Genomic DNA, 17,153 nt, shown 5'->3' on the forward strand with positions numbered 1-17,153 from the left:
GGAATCTAGGATCTCTATACGTTCTATATATAACCCTTTTAGTCCTATAACCTAGTTCTGCGTAATTAGTTTTATCTGCTTACTTATCTCCGTAAATGCCTCTGCGCTTAGGTTGTTTATATTACGGGTTATAATACTCGCTTCCCCTTTTAAGGCTTTTAGCCCGAAAGTACTTCTATGGTAGGGTCTTAGATAAGTAGCTGGCGATGCCCTATCTATTAGGCCGTTATTATACTACTCTGTTTCTTTTTTTATAATATCTAACGCTTTAAAAGCTAAGAAATAAGAAAGCTGTTTTATACTTGCTAATTATATTAACGCGTCTAGTTTAAAAGTTATACCTTATTCCCGGTGCAAGTCTCGGGGTTTATTATATATAGTTTCCACACCTAACTCGGATTATTATACCGCCTGCGTTCGGGCGCAACAATCGAACTATAATATTGCTGGCATCTTAGCAGCTGCCTATAAGCTATTGTACTCTACTATTACTTCTCCTAGTTTCTTTGCTAAGTTATTTAGGGCAAAAGTTGTCCCGCGATAAGGATAAACTCCGTTGCAAGGAGTCGGAAACTTATGCGACTCTTTCCTTCCTTCTAGATGCTTAGAGAGCTGCTATAATAAAGCTCGATCGCCTGGATTCTTAAAAGGAGTTGTTGCGTAAGCGTGGTAAAAAGATAATATATTATAGTTTCGAGACTCTAGAAGAGCTTAAGGAAGATAATTAGAAGGAGGCTGCGCAGAAAAAATAAAAGCGTGTTAAGCAGGAAGGCTTGCCTTCTGCCTTAGAAACTGTCGGGTATTTTTCTTTCTCCCTAGGTGTGCTAGGCACTGCCAGCCGTCTATTCTATTGCTATATATTCTAATTATATAGCAGTAGTATTCCTTCTCCGGGTTTTTTTAATCCTTTCTAGTTAGATAGTACGCTGTTGCTGTTTTTCTAGGCTATTCTAGATTCTGGCGGTAAAACTGCTGCAGGAGTTCCTAATAGTTCGCTAAACTCTTAACCGGTTCCTATATGTTTTTGGAGGTGCTATATTCTTTCCACTTAATTAGGTACTCCTTTTACTAACCGTGTTATTAGGAATCTAGGATTTGCTTAACTTTATATTTATTATTATTGTCGACCTTTATATTATTTTCTAGCTTAGCGTTTAGTAGTGCAGGTTCTAGTAGCAATATATAGAAAACCGGGTGTATTTTTATCCTATTAGGTAGCCTAAGCTTATAGTTTACTAGGCTAATAATATTCTATATTTTAAATAGTCTAATCTTAATATAGTCTAACTTTATACTTAGTTATTTTATTTTAATATTTTTTCGGAGTAGGTAGACTCTATCTCCCCTCTTAAAAGTTAGTGTAACACCCCAGTATTAGTTATAATATCTTGCTAACCTTAGTATTATAAATTAGATGTCTATTAAAAGCTGCCTTTATAGCTCTTTAATATTTTTAACTAATAGTAGTGCCCTCTAGGCCCTTATACTATTAAGTCGGGGTTTTTAATACGCCTTTAGATTAAAACTATAGTTTATAAAAAAGGGTAATACCTTTATTAACTCTATAAATATACTATTATAGGCGAACTAGGCTATTAGTAGTAGTAATACCTAATTATCCTGCCTGTAATTAATATAGTATTATAGGTACTGTTCTAAAGTCTAATTAAGCCTTTCCGTTTACCCGTCCGTTTAAGGGTAAAACGCCGTGGAAAGCTTATACTTTGTTCCTAGTTATGCAGTAAGGGTCTGCTAGAATTTTAATATAAAAAGCTTATTTTAGTCTAAAATTATCTTCTATAGTAGCCTATAATTGCTAATAATATACTTTAAAAAAGCGTAGGCCAGATTTTCTACTATTAATACTTTTTAGTAAGGGATAAAGTATATATATTTAGTTAGTTAATCCGTAACTACTAATATTACGTTGTATTTTATACCTATTATAGGTTTAATAGACTATAGTAGCTTAACTATAAAGTTCTATATAATAGATTTTTATACTTTTTCCGGTATAGAGGGACTTTTTATTAGTCTATACAGTACGTATTATACTAATTTATTCTTTATATATTTATATTCGTGTATAATTTTCTCTATTAGTTTCCGGAGTCCGGGGAAATAGAATATTCTTGCAATTTTTTCCCGTGTTTTTTCCACTTCCTAGTATCCGTGTACTAGTATACTATAGAATTCCTTAATAAGCTCTTTTTATAAGGTTTTAGGTATAAATATCTTATTCTATAAGGTGATAATACTGTCCTAGATTTCTCCGCGTTCCTAGTTTATAGGCTCTAGGCGCAAGCTCTGCCAGTTATAACCCGCTAAATCCCGGCTTTCTTAATCTACCTTCTATACTACCTTAATTTATCTATACTACTTATTATCCTTAGACCTATAAGCAACTGCTGCTTATATATAGTTAAATTTAAGGGTTCCTAGACTGGTTTTTTTAAGTATAGGTTGCCTAGTCTTCTTAGCTCTTTTTATATAGTCCGGCCTTCTGCTAAGTATATTTATATAAGTATTTTCAAATCTTTTCTAATATATAATCTTAAAATTAAAGGTTCCTAGTTTTTCTAACTATTTTTTCTATCTCCTATTTAACTCCTTAGTTATAGTAAAGTATATTAAATTCTTATAGTCTGTGTACACCTATACTATATATACTGCCCCTTTAAAGTAAACTTTTTACTACCTTAAACAATCCGACGGCGTTTTGGCTGCTGATTTTGGAGGGTTGTGACGCCGTTTTCTGAGGCTGACTTGCCACAAAACCTCCCTAACCGCGCCGGCACGGGCACGAGCGCACGTCCCCCTCGGGTTTCCTCTGTTAGTTAGCGTAGGCGCCAACAGTTAAAGGGATCCTGGAGCCCGTTTTATGTCCTGGACGCAGCGGCACGCCTGCGACCTCAGTCTATTCTTAACGCCCGCATCATGTCGACCCAAACTGAGGCCGCTCTGCCTGCGGCGTACTTAAACCCTTCTGCTCCTCGTCAGCAATGGATCCGCGCACAAGGCCCGCTCTTTCTTGTCTTTCCTCCGCTCTCTCTTGTCTTTCCTCCACCTGAAGCCGCGACTTCAGGACATCGCGCCCGTCTCAAACACACGCCGCACTGCTCGTTGACCAACCCTTGGGACTCCTACCCTCACGGCGAAGTGGCACCCGTACTCTGACCTTCGGGTTGTAGGCTCTGCCCCTGTGAGCTTGGGATACACAGCCTCTCCACGCGAAGAGGCCGTCCAGCCTCCCAATCGGCAGTGGCACGAGTAACCACAAGGCCTTTTTGCACGCCATCGGGAAGCAAAAAGTGTTTGGACAGCATCCGAAGCCGAGAATACTCGGCTCACCGCCACAACAGAAACCTGGTCACCGTTTACCACCACCTTGTTTAACACCGCTCTGCCACTACAGCAGATCAGCGTCTTCCTTCGTCAAGCTCTTTCGTCAAGCTCTTTCGTCAAGCTCTTTCGTCAAGCTCTTAGTTAACCTCTTCCTCATTGACATCTACCTTTATTAACCTCTACCTTTGTCGACCTCTACTATCGTCGACCTTCGTCGACCTTCGTCAACCTCTACCTCTGTCAACCTCTACCTCCGTCAACCTCTACCTCCGTCAACCTCTACCCTACCTTCGTCGACCTCTACGCACCAACATGCGCCATCGTCTATTGGTTGACGATTCGTCCGAGGCGAGCGAGTATGCGGAGTCTAACGTAGACGACGGTGTGGTGTCGGATACTGATCTGACCGACGTTGACACTTGTACCGACGAGGACGACGAGGATAGCAAGCAATGCAAAGGTATAGAGGATGGAGCATGGCTATCTTCTGACGAGGACCATCCGCCTGAGTACTACCTCCAACAGCTGGAAATATTCGACGATCAAGAGTACACAAAAGAGGATTACAAGGACGGCACTACTCGCCTGCTAGATCGCATGGAAGATCAGTGGAATCAGTAGGTCACCAATCTCCATACTCTAGTGTTAACCTGCGCTGGACTCAAGGATGCAACGCTGACAGCATAGATGCTGGATATACCTTGGAAAAGACAACCTCCGTTCCTATACGACTGTGTCCGTCTGCACACTATACACTTTCTTTGACTGGCTACTTAGTCAGCGCCGAGGGAAGGGAGGGAGGAAACGTCAGGGTACTAAGTATGCCAGCTCCCTTGGGACATACTGGAAGGTATATCGCCTAGTATATGAAAGAGCAACCAGTGGCAAGATAGATGGCAAAATGAACCGGAGCATGCACAAGGTGCTGAGAAAATTGGCTAAGAAGCACAACCTAAAGAAGGTAGGGCGAGATAAGGCCTGCATGTATGTGGAGGATCAGACCAAAGTGCTGCAAACAAACCTTACAACAACTGAAAAGAGATATCCTCACGGACGGTGTAGGATACAAGCCCAGATCTACTTACAGCTTGGTGGGTTTACGGCAAATCGGCCACAAGCTATCCTTGGGCTCCGCTATCGACACATACAGGTTACCCTGCTCCGGGATCCAGAGGGGGGGCCTCATCGGGTGTTGCTAGAGTTCACCTTCGAATTTACGAAGGAGTTCCTTGGGATAAAAGATATGTAAGTCTACAAGTCTTCCAGCTAATATCTATACATTTTTAAGAGAATGCTAATTTTGGCAAGGAACACCTTCCCTCTCCCTGAAATCATCTATGACGAATCCCTTATCTTCAGTCCACACGTCTCCCTCCTTGGGGTGCTTTTCCGCGATCAGGCGTTCGCAGCATACAATCTAATATCCGAAGAGGAATTAAGCAGGCTCTATATTCCACCAGGGCGCAATGAGCTACCATTACGCCTTAATAGCAAATTAGACGATATCCCGGTACTTCGGCAACCCGTGAGGACCCCGAACGGCTGGGCTATTTCTCCCAATCAGCCTCTTCAGTACTCCACGTTGCTGCCCTGGATTAGAGTACTAGGAGAGATTACGGGGTTTGCCCAAATCACCCGTCCCTATTCGTTGAGATATAATGGAGGGAAGGCCTTCAATGAGAATGGTAAGCTTAGCCTAAGCCGTCATTAGGAAGATGTAGAATTGATGCAATGTATAGGCAATGTCAGCGAGGCTATGCAAAACCTTATGATGACGCACCGCGATATCCGGACGTTCTTGAAACACTATCTCTCGCGAAAAATCACCGTAGATACACAAGCTGTTGTGCGAGGCATCCAGCCCCAAGACGCAATAATGCGAGCAGCTTGTACTATGAGTCGCTCAATCGATACCCGACGGCCACGACGGCTCACTCCGGAACAATCTGCATCAGTAAACGATCATCCTGCCGTTCAATACCTGCTCCAAGAACGAGAGAGACTTAAACGTACCCTCCGAAATGCCACAAAACATCCAAAGTATAAAGAGCTCAGTCGCAAAATCAATCGGGAAAGGCAGCGCCTGCGAGATGCCCTTCTTCAGGATGTCAAGGAACGTTGGGAGTACGAGCAACCCGTGCGTGATGTTGAGCAGCAGCTTGCCGGCATCGACGTTAAAACCGATATCGTCACAGTACAGCCTCAGTATGCTATGCTCCCGGCACAGAAAAAGCTGGTCGACGCTATTATGGCCCCGCCGGGAGTCACTCTGGAAGCAGAGATACGCCGGCGTAATAGAGCCATCCAAGCCGTCACGGAATATTGTGGGGTCGAGGAGGGCGGAATAAACCCTCTTCGAGCAAAGCGACGGAGCGGAAACGTTGCTCCGCCGGCCAAGAGCCAGTTAGAGCATGACGAAGAAGCACTAGAAACAGCAAAGGTGTCGGTGTACAAAGAGAAGAGGCCGAAGAGATGTTGGAAATGCATTGGCAATCCCAATCTGCCAATCGAAGATCGGATATACGAATTCAGCCGTGAAGGCGATCTCAGCAGACATTTCAAACGGAAGCACTTGAAATATATTATGGAAGGGGAGTCTCTTAGTTGCGAGCTTTGTCAGGTGCCCCTGGAAAACAAGATGCACTTGCAACGACATGGCCTAGAGGTCCACGGTACAGTTACCTAAGTATGGACTTCTCACTCTTTCTCCAGTAAGCTATAAGAACGCGATACTTTGTGTAGATTACGGCATTCTAAATTTAGCAACATTTTATATAAAAATCTCCCATGTATATAGAACTGGATTTGCGCTAGAGCAAAAACGGTAGCAGTTCTAATACAGGACAGGAGTACTTCCGCTTTTAGACTAGTGTAACTTCCCCTAAGTAGATATGGCACCCAATCTAGCTCACTTGGACGCTGGCGTTGTTAATCCGCTGGCGATTCTGATGCGCCAGCGTTATGGAGCCCATGTTGGCTCCCGGCGCTCATATTCCGCTGGCGATTCCAATGCGCCAGCGTTATAGGAAAGACCAGGACGCCGCATGCCTTAGCTGGAGAGGCTTGCATGAATGTCTGGGAGTGCCCGAGCCTTACGTTGGCGAAGATCTGTACTGGTGTAAAGAGCTCCAATTCGACTTCGTCATTCCAAGAGCCAAACCCCTATCAACACAAAGTTCAGAAGATGAACCAGATCCATAGCAGAGTTCTAAAGAATTACAAAGCAGATCGCGAGAAGCGTTCTCGTATGAGGCTGTCGGAGAGGTTCGGGAAGCTTGAGAAGGTCGTCGTGAGAATTGAACAGCTCGCGGGCGTGAACATGCCCAAGGCGACCACCCGGCTGAATGTCAGCCTTCACCTTCGCTTTCACTTCCCACCTTCACTCATCCCATTCAAACTATGGTTCGCGCCACTCCTCACACTTGCGTCACCTCTTTTTCCGTACGTCGCATCAAACCGCCAATGCCCTCTCAGCAGGCCAATGACACCTCCCTATCCTCTGCCCTCCTCTCCCAACTCCCGATGAGCATCACCCTCGACCCGCCCAAACGCCCAACCTAGACGTCCGAATAGATGCGGATACATTGCCTGAAGATAGACTTATAGGTATTATACCAAACCTATCCCCTTCTATCTTCGTATTGAGTGGGAGCTCACATGATTTGGATAGCAGGGTGGTTCTAACTGATATACCTCTGCTTGTGAGTGATTCTTATCTCCACGTGAGGATAAGATCACGTGTCTCTCCCATTTCACCACACGCGTGGCGTCGTCCCAAAGGAGACCAAGGTCTGCACTTGTGGCGACGTCACCCCTTGACAACGAGACCACAACGCGTAACGAATCGCCCTAAATCCTGCGAAAATCGAACCGCGCCAAAACTAGTCCTAAAACTCGTAGAAGCAGGTCTAATGTGACGCGGCAGAGCAATAGCCGTATGATATAACATGATGTGGGTGGGTATCGCCAAGTGAGATAGAGTAAATATATTGATGTTGTTGTAGCGATGGATCATTTCCCTTGCAGCATAAGTATAGCGAAATTCTCACGAAAAGTGTCACAAGTAGTATCTTTCATCAATCCAGAAGCGTTCAATTTGCTATCGCCTACAGCAGTCTTGCGCCCTAAAGCCCCTCCCATGCGACATATGTAGCCGGGAAGTGGAAGATATCCGCTAGTTGCCTGGACTTCGACGATATTGGTTTGTATTAAGAGGAAGGAGTACAACGCTTTAGGGCGTAATGGCACATTCCCACAGACGTAAAATAAGAGCTGAATAAACTAGTTTCAATTGCGAAAGCCCCCAAACAATGCGAGCAACCGAGCCATAACTAAGAGAAACCAAGCAGTATCGAAGAGAAGTACCCGAACCGCGGATGTCCCCAGAAACGCCTTCCTCGCGGTGGTTATGATTACGTCGGCAAGCTTCGATTTTGTAAACTCGCTCGACTCCATAGTCGAGAACATGAACTCGGGTATGCACCTGCACGACGACGTGTCCGACAGCATGGTCGAGGTCACCTGCACGGGCTCCGACGAAATAGACGAGATCCTTACTATCGTGAGGTCGATCGTGATGACGATAGAGAGCTTGGACAGGCGCATATGGACACGACCATCGTCGACCTCTCGATCATCTCCTCGGGGGATGGGTGCGCCGCATATGTAGCTTAGCTTCGTGTACGGGCCGTTGTCCATCGTGTCGATCACGGGAACAATGGTCGTCTCCCCATCTAGGACCGTGAAGGTGTAGCAGGAGTCCGTCTCGGGTACCATCGTGTGCCGCCAACCTCGAGCTGGCCCCGTGCTTTGTAGAGTCGATCCCCTCCTGGTACATAACCAATGTCATCTTGAAAAGCGCACACCAACAGGTACCAGGACCGGCGTTGGGAGGGGCAACGAGAAACGGCAGCTTGAGCTTGTCCGCATGTTCACTTACGGGCTCCCGATCCCGTGCTTGCCCATGGTAGTAGTGCTCACGGTCCCGCTGGCCGACCTATTCACCCACGTCTTCCAGTACGAGGGGTCGACCGCCGTCATGCCCATACCCCAGCTCTTCGGCTTCAGGATTGCGGTCTCGTAAGGGGCCCACCAGGGTGGGTGATCATGTCCTCAAGCGGCATCGTGGTGTACAACATGGAGTCGATCTCGGCCGCAGCACTGGCAAGACGGATCTCCCTGACCAACTTCTCGTAGAAGGAGCCATCCCTATTCAAGTACTCGCCCCAGAACCTGACAAGGGCTGCCTCCGCCCGCAGGATGTGAACTCCTCTTTAAAAGGAAGTTATGACCCGCTTATGCTGCGTCCTTAAAACTCAAACTCATATTTTCAAGTTGCTCTTTCTCCATCCCCAGACCAGAGTTTTCACGATGCCTGAGCCAGCCAGAAAGCAAGACTTGTATAAATTCGAACAGTCAAATGTTAAGCCCGAAAAGGGAAAAAATTGTATACAAACTTCGTGTAAATATATTGGCAAAGCGTACCCTAATAAGCCGGGAGCTCCGGCAGACAAAATAACTCGCGGCTTTCACGTTCCTCTGCAAGGAACTCAACCTGACCAGAAAAAGGAATAGAGGTACCGCAAAGACCGGACAATCCTTTTGTGCAAGACTAACATTCTGTAGGTCCAGCTCTAAAACCCCCAAAGCACTGAAGCTCAGAGATAGAACGATGGTCTAAATGGCAGTAAAGGCCTCTGCAAGGAAATCCGGGCTTTTGTCCCTGAGCAAGACGAGCGTGAGATGATATTTGGAAGGGGCTGCGAGATCCACCAAATCCCTGAGAAACACCGAGTCACTTCATATTCGTCCTAACAACCTCCAACCATGCCCACTTGCTTCCTTGTTTTGTTTACAGCTTTGACAAGCCATCCCTGTTATTGGTTAGTTGTTGATTGCAGCTATTCCACCGTTTACATACCATCCCTTTCAGCTTTTGGTAGACTTGATTCCTAGCAACCGAAGAATCTGTAAGATCAGTGTCTATATACGCATGAACAACACGAGCTTTTTCCCCAGGAGTGAAGGATTTTATGAGGTCTTCCATCCGGCCGTTGAATCTTGTTATTTTAGCTTCGTGAATAAAGATCGCCATAGCTAGATTTAGTTTCTGATTGAGCTCTTCCCTAAACATTTCTAGCTCGGACAGCCAATCTGCAGGCTTATTCCCAAGAAACTAGACAAAAAATATTAGTCGAGGAAAACTTTCTGGACTGACGGAGATCCACTTACGTTTGCTGGGATTTCGAAATCAGCAGGAGCAGGTGAAGCTGGCCAATTTGGATGTTCCCTTGCATAGTCGGAAGTTTTCCAAAGATGTTCAATGTCTTTCAGCTGCGAGGGAAGGGTGACTTGTCTGGTTGTTTGGGAGGCAGCACATATCGCGGCTTCTGCGCTGGAGGCTTGGTCAACCCGGACGTTGAAGTAATCATTACGAGGGCTGAGCGAAGTAATAGAAGAGGAGTCATCGTCAGAAGGAAGGCATCGTCCAGAATTGAATACAGTCTTGACAATGATATTCCATACGTCGTTGATCAAGCGGGAGGCTGGGTGCTGGAGATTCTGTTGGTTGTCGGGAGGTGAAGGAGTATAATAGCGATCCATTGGGCTTCAGCAGCTGCAGGAGGATTAACAGTGTGACAAAGGTGCAGGAAACAAATCAGGCAGAAAAATATGCAGAAGGCAGCCGGTGAGGAGTGAAGGACAGCGGCAAGGCAACGAGTTGAAGGACTGTCAGCTGAGTCGGGCGTAACTGCTTGATATAACATCCTCTCCCTTGTGCTGATATAGAATTGCAGGAAGCGTATCGGGACCCCAAGTCAGTTTCCAGTACGACAGAAAAATAATGAGCAGGGTTCTTCGGCCGCGAAAAGCAATTATCGCATTTCCATGAGACAGACCACTGTCTCTCCGCACTATTGCCTGCGGTATTACGTCGGTCAGACAAGCGGTGGTTATTTGGAAGGGTACAGGAACGTTACGTGTTAGGAAGTCAAACGATGCCTCCTTACAAATGAAGCATTCTTCTGCGGGTGATTAGGCTTAAGCGGGATGAATAAACGGCTGCGGGTCGGATTGCTGTTTGTAGACTGCTATCGAGTTACTGTGTGAGCCGCCGACTGAGATAACTCCAGGGGCTTGCCGACACTACACGATCAACTTGTTCACGACTGGAATCGACACCTTATTTATCCAACAGCTACTCAAGCCCGCCAGAGACTCAGGTTAAATTGATGTGAACTCTGATTGTATTCTCGTGGCCGTACGGGCCGAATATATACTATAGGAAATGGCCCACCACCTAGGTCTATCAGCTCAGCTGAATAGAGGCCAACTGAAAGGAATGGACCCAGCTGAGAGGACCCTGGTGTAGCTGAACAGGGGACCTCGCCACGCTGAGAAGGGGGGAGTGCCTGTACGTAGGTGACCGTGAACCGTATGAGTTGTTGATCCTAGGTTGTAGCTGTTACAACCTGAGTCAGAGCATAGGAAAATAAAAGTTAGACAGGGCCTCCAAGGTCCACCCCTAATTCCAGATCAGCTGTAACTGCGAACTGTTTTCGAACTCAGCAGCCCGAGAGATATCCCATTACGCCAGAACCGAACCCGCATTCGCTCAGACCTGCGCACTAGGTGGCGCGTGAAATAAATCTTGGTATCCGCAGTTTTTACACATCCTCAGTATCTTTAGTATGGAATCCTCCTCATAGAATGTTGTCGCACAATAACGAATGCTGTCTATTTCGAAGTTGGCACAGGGCTGGAACCGGTACAAAGCGGCGGAAGGACCGGAAGGACACCATGGTTGCGCTATGGAATTGGAACCTTGTTGTAGGTCGGCTCCAGAAAGTTCTGGTAGTCTGGACAGGTATGGCAGCTTATCCGGCTCTGGCTTAACAGTGGTATCCTCGCTGTTCCTCAAAGTTCCATTCAGCCAGCGGTCCCGCGTAATTTTCTCTTTCAGCCTCGCGTTCTCTTCCCGCAGCCTCGCGATCTCTTCCAGCCCCGCGATCTCTTGTAGTCCCGCTTTCTCTTGCACCCTCCCGTTCTCTTGCAGCAGCCTCGTGATCTCTTGCAGCAGCCTCGCGATCTCTTCCCGCAGCCCCACGTTCTCTTGCAAAAGGGTCCCCGCGGAAGAGAATTGGACATCCGTGTATAGCCCGCCGAGTTTCGTCTTGCAGTCGGCGTAACTGGCGTTGTAGACCGTGCTTTGCTGGATTGGGGAGGGCGCTTCAGTCTTAACTGCTGGAGTGGGTTCCATTATGGAGAAACTGCGGACGTCTCTTATAGTTTGTAGCTCATCCGAGCATACTACGGGGGCCATTGCCGCATCTGGAGGCTCCGATGACTCCCATATCGTGGCTGTTCCAGAACCTGGGAGGGTGGTTGTTGTCTCTGGCGAGAGCTGGGAGTGATTGTCCCGGCCTGGGTCAGTGTTCTGGGACCGGAGGTTGCCACTCCACGGCGGCAAGGCCAGGTTGGGCGGGACGTGGCTGGCAGTGGTAGCATTTGGGTTCGGGGAGGCGCCAATGGCAAAAGGGCTGGTGGAGGGGGCATTATTGGGCATGCTAAACGAGCTCTTCGGAGGTGGAATGGAGCGGCTAGGGAGCAACCTGGTTGTGGCATTGGTTGTGGCATCTGATAGCGCGCGATCGCGACCGGGGTACTGGCAGCTGTGGCTGCCGCGCGCGCATCTGCTGCAAGGGATCATGCGATCGCACCTGACCTTCCGCTGCGAGCACTGCACACAGGGGCGGCTGTCCCTGCACGGCTTCGAGGCCCTGCGCGACGAGCCCCTATGCGACGAGCCCCGCTCATGGATCTGCAGATGGCGGTCCAACACGTCCTTGCGCTTGAAGCCGGTCTGGCAGATGCGACACACGTGCTCGTTCCTGCTCGAGTGGTTCTTGCAATGGCGGTTCAGCTTCCCGATGGCACTGTAGCCGCGACTGCACTCGGGGCAGTAGACACGCGGCGAGCCGGCCGGCCCACTGTCGGTGCCCACGGCGGACGACGAATGGCGGTCCATGGTCCGGGATCGCTGTCTGTGTCTCTGTGAGCTTCTGTTGAAGCATCGGTTCTGCAATTAGGGATGCCCGAGAGTATCATCGGAGGGAGGGGAAGTACCTTTTGACCAGATCTCCGTTGTTCACGTGGCTTCGTGGGATTGTCCTGTCTCAATAGTACCGGATTGAGAAATTCGAATTTTGCTGTGAAGATATTAGGGCGAGGAAACTGAGGCTTAGAATTTCATACTTGTTTAAAGATCTCCCTATTACCCCTATGGCTATCTTCAACTTCCTAATAGTTTGGTCATGCAAGTGTAGAGAAACAGACGAGTAGAAAGACGCTAATGAAAGGGCCTCATAGTGCAGGCTGATGCAGGCAAAAAGAGCTCTGCCTCGCGGGAAGTGTAAGGCAAAGAGCGGCGGGTGAAAGCATACATGTATAGTCGGGCGCAACCAGATATATCAACATGGTACCCACTGTGCCGCAATTTAACGCCCTCCGTGCCACGCATTGACTCCAAGTCTCGACTCTTCATCACCAGAAGGCTGGCTGATCTCTATTAAGACATGAGCACTGCGCAAATACGGGTCACTTCACTCCCGAACATCCAGATTTGACCCGCGTCATAGCTTTCTGGGACAACGCATCTGGTGCTAATGCTCGCTTCTCGAACCACCACCCACATTTCGCCACGGACGCTTGCCAGGAATCGTATCAAGGTGGAGCTCGGCCGTATCGGGGTTCCAGCTCTCAATAATCGCTGTGAGTGTATCTATGGGGCCAGTCGGGGAAGGGCAGAAGGAGTCAAGGAAGTGTGAGGTGGTAGCGTGGCGTCTCCGTGCCTCTGAAATCCCGCGATAGCTTTAGCTGGGTACGCCAATTACCATCGCTGAGATATGCTGGAAAGCGCTCTGTGGCGAATGGCGGCCGCGGAGATAGCAGATTAAGATTGTGAATACTCAGAGGCTGTAGGGGGAGAGGAGTAAGCTTCCTATGTAATCTACGTCGTGGCAAGATTCACATTTTGTATTGCGTGGGGTTTCCTAAGAACCACTCGCCGGCCTTATTACTATCCTTGCGTTAGAAGGGGTCGCCGTGTGTAGGGTGCCAGTTGATTGGCTGGCGTAGTCCCCCATGGGCATCCGTCTGGACAAGGACTTCAGGACTTTTGGCCTCACGCGCGGGTTCAGCCAGCAGAGGATCATAACTTGAAAGTGGCGTGGATCGGACAGGAATCCGCGCGTTGCGGCCGCACGTTATCGCAAGCCAAATATTGGATGAGTTTACGATATTCGATGGTGAGGGGTCACCAGAGCAAGACAAGAGTGTTATAGGAGAACTAAGTGTTTATAGACTTTCGCTATCGCAAGCAAAGCCCGCATGCGCAACTAAGCCCATCCGGCACCCAATAGGAAGGTGAACAGTAAGGCAAACAGAGACTACCAGCAGACAGTGGTAACTCTATACTCAGCCCGGGTAGTCCTATCAGCTCGACGATATATTCTTTTCCAGACGTTCGTAATCTCGACTGTTTGCTCAATAGCTGTGGTAACCCAGATCTCATTCTATGAATAGTCAGATGGTTGTAAGCTATTATTAGGAGGCACATACGGGGGCTGACGTGGGCGTACGGGAAGTTTGAGGACGAGGAGCGACATGGCTTTGTTGCGGGTGGGACAAATGATCTGAACCCATGGTGTTGTTGTCGGGCTTGAAGAAGGCAACCGGTGTAGGAAGGAGGCGCAGAATGAATGAAAGCTGCAGAGGAGCCTGCAGGCAACAAGCGGAGTAGCTGTGGTTGAAGGCAAACGTGCATCCTCAGCCTCGCCGGGCGTAACCAGCTCTATATCACCATGTCGGTCCTCTCCGTGCCGCCTTCGGATCCCCTGGATCTATTGCGTTCAAGCCCTGGCTCTTTGACAACCGACCTGTCCCGGCATCCAATAATCGCCAAAGGGTTGAAGTGGCTGGCAATCTTTCACGTCCAGAATGCGCAAATCTAGTGCGGGCGACCAGGAGGCTTGCCAATCTCTACTGAGACATGGGCGGCATCATATCCGACAATACCGACCGCACTACCCGCGCCGCTTGCGCGTCACTTATCGATTTGGAACACAAAAGGAGAGTTAGAGAGGATGATGTGCGGGGATTTATGGCTTGAAGATCTACTGTGGCGTTCTTCGGTCTCGGTGTAAGCGAGGCTACATTTCCCAAAATCTCGGATTTTAGGAAATGTAGCCTGGCTTGAACCTTCTCTTCTTCCAGAGACCAACTCAGCCCGTCCATCAAAGCGCGCCAGGTTGCGGACAAGACAAGCAATGCTCGCTCTTAACGACGACATTCAGTTGCAGCGTTTACAAGTCGACTTCGGACAGCACTGCGCTACCATCCAAATAACGGCCACTCCATTTACAATACCAGATTTCCCAGGACAGAGGTTCCCGTCTCTCAATTGTACCTACACACTATGTTGTCAACAGGCGGATCAAATAGTTGCAGAACAACAAGTCCGTCAAGCTGCCCACACTTACGTACTAGAAAGCTTTTGTTACCACTGGGACTTTTCACAGAAATGGTAGGCAATATGAAAGTCATCGTATTGATGGACTGCTAACACCTAAGGGTTAGTTGTACTCTCTTAGATTCTCCGCCTTCATCGGATTCGGGCATCTCCTGTCACCAAGCAACACAACATGAAGAGCTTATTCGCTTCACAGATCGACCTGCGTCAATTGAGGACTTCTCCGGAGAGCGTGTTGGGAATGGTTCGCAGCCAGAGTCCCACCAAACTCTACGTCTCCCAGGCACTGGCGTGTACAGCAAATCCGATGGAACCGGGCTATTCTATCGGTTGAATCGATCGCAACCAGTTCGCAAACGCCAGAGGGCTTCTCATGCAGAAGCACATGACCCTGATACCAGCGCCGACAACGACTCTCCCGGAGATGGAGAGGAACTTCCAGGACGCCCTTCAAAGCAAAAGAAGGGATCGCCCCGGCCTTCGGATGTATTCAAGAGGGAGGATTGGTTTTTATTTGATGAAATGGTTAAGGGGGAGCCCGATTGGAATGCTGTTGTGGCGAGGTTCCATGCACATTTTGAGAAACATATTAGTGTAAAAACACTCCAGACGCGCTGGAGAAGGCTACAACAGAGGGGCATTGGAAATCCGGAGTTGCACCGCATAGCAGATACTATCACAAGGGAATCTTACATCAACACCGAGACTGAGAAAGGAATCAATACTTTCGTAAGTAACATCTGCAAAGGATTGAAGGAGAGATTGGAGAAGAACAGCAAGACAATCGACATACCGAAGGTACTCGAAGATGAGCCGCGGGAAGCAATTGAACTGGAGGGTTTACTTTTGGCCAGAGCAACCAGTATCGAGAATTCTGCTAAAGAAGAAGCGTGGCACTGTCGTTTCCTGGCGTCTTGTGTATATCCTGTTTGCAAATCTGATACCGAAAAGGTCAGTATTCAGCATGTTAGACCGCATCCAGTTGTATCGCTAACGTTTGGCTAGATAAACAGCACCGAGCGCGGCGAAGAACGCATCCACCTACCGGAGATATCTCCAACAAAGCGCCGTCAACCTATTATGGCAGAGATGCTTAACTCGATCGTTAATAAACTGCTCCCAAAATGGCGCTCGAAGGCCTACCTTATATACTCAGCCCTTGCAAGTTAGTGCCAGTTCCTAGACTCGACAAAGCAATTGTTGACACTGCTGCAGTAAGGAAATATTACTTTACCACTTTTGCAGAGTGGAGTAAAGAGAGGCGCAATAAAGTGGTACATGGAGTAGTAAAGCTGTTGGAGGATAGTCAAGTATTAGAGCCGGAGGTGGCTCCGATTGATCTACTGCTCGATCCTGTATTCACGATAAGCCAATTACTCCGCAGAAAGTTAGTCTACACACCGTTGAAGCTATTGCAAAACTAAGCCAGCTTGCAGATACTCCGATATTTCCGTCATTCTTGGACTTACCAACTCTAGCGAGACTTATATCACGGACAAGAAGGTGTTCCTCAGAAATCCATTCGTAGCTAGAGATTTACCAGTCAACCGTATTTCTGAGATCGATGATAACGCCTCCCTTACAGACAACACCTCTCCCAACAATACTGCAACGCCCGACAACGCCGCCGAAGGGAATCAAACGGTACCGCAGGAACAAAGCCTGGCGATAGAGAATGACTACCAACATGTGCCTCCTCTAGAGCATCCCCACTTAGCGGGCAACTCCACGGCACCAATATGTGTTGACTTACTGAATCAGGGAACAGGAGACACGCCGAATCGTGAGTGCTGCTGATAACGCTGTATAGAAACTGATACTAACATCCAGGGAGATGCATTCCAGCAGGCTGAGGGCCAAGTCTCCACAATGCGCTACTCTCAAATCGAATCATACCAAGGTGATTTCTTTTTATTTGGTTGGACTGAACGACCGCTAAGTACTAGCATAGGGCACGAGGAGAATGCATTCAGTGTTCCGAGGCCAGAGGGGCCCAACAACCAATTTATGCAGAGCAAGCAGCCGGCGAGTTCCAATTCAGCGCAACAAACACCTGAGATATCTTCCAACAATCAAAGAAGCGCAATTACAGGACAAGGCGGGCCAAATACAGATGCCACACTCGGTGAGACCTGGATACGTGAAAGTTCTCGATTGAACGACGCTAGTCTACTCGTCGACACCCTCGGCGACACCTGGACCGGTGATGGTTCTCAGCCGGACGTTGGCCTATTTGACGTTGGTCCACTCATGGATACCCGCGGCGACACCTGCGACA

At 48.2% G+C, this 17,153-nt stretch overlaps 5 protein-coding genes across 5 annotated transcripts in view; 2 read left to right on the forward strand and 3 right to left on the reverse strand.

The window, feature by feature from the left end:
- The first annotated feature begins 3,334 nt into the window (after positions 1 to 3,334).
- Positions 3,335 to 6,062, forward strand: BDZ99DRAFT_505217 (uncharacterized protein). Its single transcript, XM_033724090.1, has 4 exons — positions 3,335 to 3,962; positions 4,033 to 4,590; positions 4,654 to 5,030; positions 5,085 to 6,062. The coding sequence occupies exons 1-4, from the start codon at positions 3,658 to 3,660 to the stop codon at positions 6,029 to 6,031; spliced, it is 2,187 nt and encodes a 728-aa protein (XP_033584520.1). The 5' UTR covers positions 3,335 to 3,657; the 3' UTR covers positions 6,032 to 6,062.
- A 1,294-nt stretch (positions 6,063 to 7,356) lies between these two features.
- Positions 7,357 to 8,121, reverse strand: BDZ99DRAFT_470545 (uncharacterized protein; the record flags this gene model as incomplete). The annotated part of the gene is made up of 2 exons (XM_033721636.1): positions 7,357 to 7,617; positions 7,903 to 8,121. 2 exons carry the CDS (start codon positions 8,119 to 8,121, stop codon positions 7,357 to 7,359), a joined length of 480 nt encoding a protein of 159 aa, XP_033584521.1.
- Positions 8,122 to 9,155: 1,034 nt separating this feature from the next.
- On the reverse strand, positions 9,156 to 9,948 carry BDZ99DRAFT_530458 (uncharacterized protein; the record flags this gene model as incomplete). The annotated part of the gene is made up of 3 exons (XM_033726416.1): positions 9,156 to 9,218; positions 9,266 to 9,520; positions 9,577 to 9,948. 3 exons carry the CDS (start codon positions 9,946 to 9,948, stop codon positions 9,156 to 9,158), a joined length of 690 nt encoding a protein of 229 aa, XP_033584522.1.
- Positions 9,949 to 10,576: 628 nt separating this feature from the next.
- BDZ99DRAFT_457281 (uncharacterized protein) lies at positions 10,577 to 11,937 on the reverse strand. Its single transcript, XM_033718648.1, has one exon. It carries the CDS (start codon positions 11,909 to 11,911, stop codon positions 10,961 to 10,963), a length of 951 nt encoding a protein of 316 aa, XP_033584523.1. The 5' UTR covers positions 11,912 to 11,937; the 3' UTR covers positions 10,577 to 10,960.
- Positions 11,938 to 15,165: 3,228 nt separating this feature from the next.
- BDZ99DRAFT_18515 (uncharacterized protein) overlaps positions 15,166 to 17,153 on the forward strand; it is a 2,600-nt gene continuing 612 nt past the window's right edge. Inside the window, exons 1-6 of the mRNA XM_033713087.1 lie at positions 15,166 to 15,826; positions 15,881 to 16,040; positions 16,091 to 16,262; positions 16,312 to 16,658; positions 16,710 to 16,775; positions 16,827 to 17,153. The exon at positions 16,827 to 17,153 is cut by the window's right edge and continues 17 nt beyond it. Coding sequence (XP_033584524.1) covers positions 15,398 to 15,826; positions 15,881 to 16,040; positions 16,091 to 16,262; positions 16,312 to 16,658; positions 16,710 to 16,775; positions 16,827 to 17,153 — 1,501 coding nt within the window. The 5' untranslated portion in view covers positions 15,166 to 15,397. The remainder of the gene's footprint in view (positions 15,827 to 15,880; positions 16,041 to 16,090; positions 16,263 to 16,311; positions 16,659 to 16,709; positions 16,776 to 16,826) is intronic.

This window comes from Mytilinidion resinicola, assembly GCF_010093595.1.
Source record: "Mytilinidion resinicola strain CBS 304.34 unplaced genomic scaffold BDZ99scaffold_1, whole genome shotgun sequence".
Taxonomy (NCBI): domain Eukaryota; kingdom Fungi; phylum Ascomycota; class Dothideomycetes; order Mytilinidiales; family Mytilinidiaceae; genus Mytilinidion; species Mytilinidion resinicola.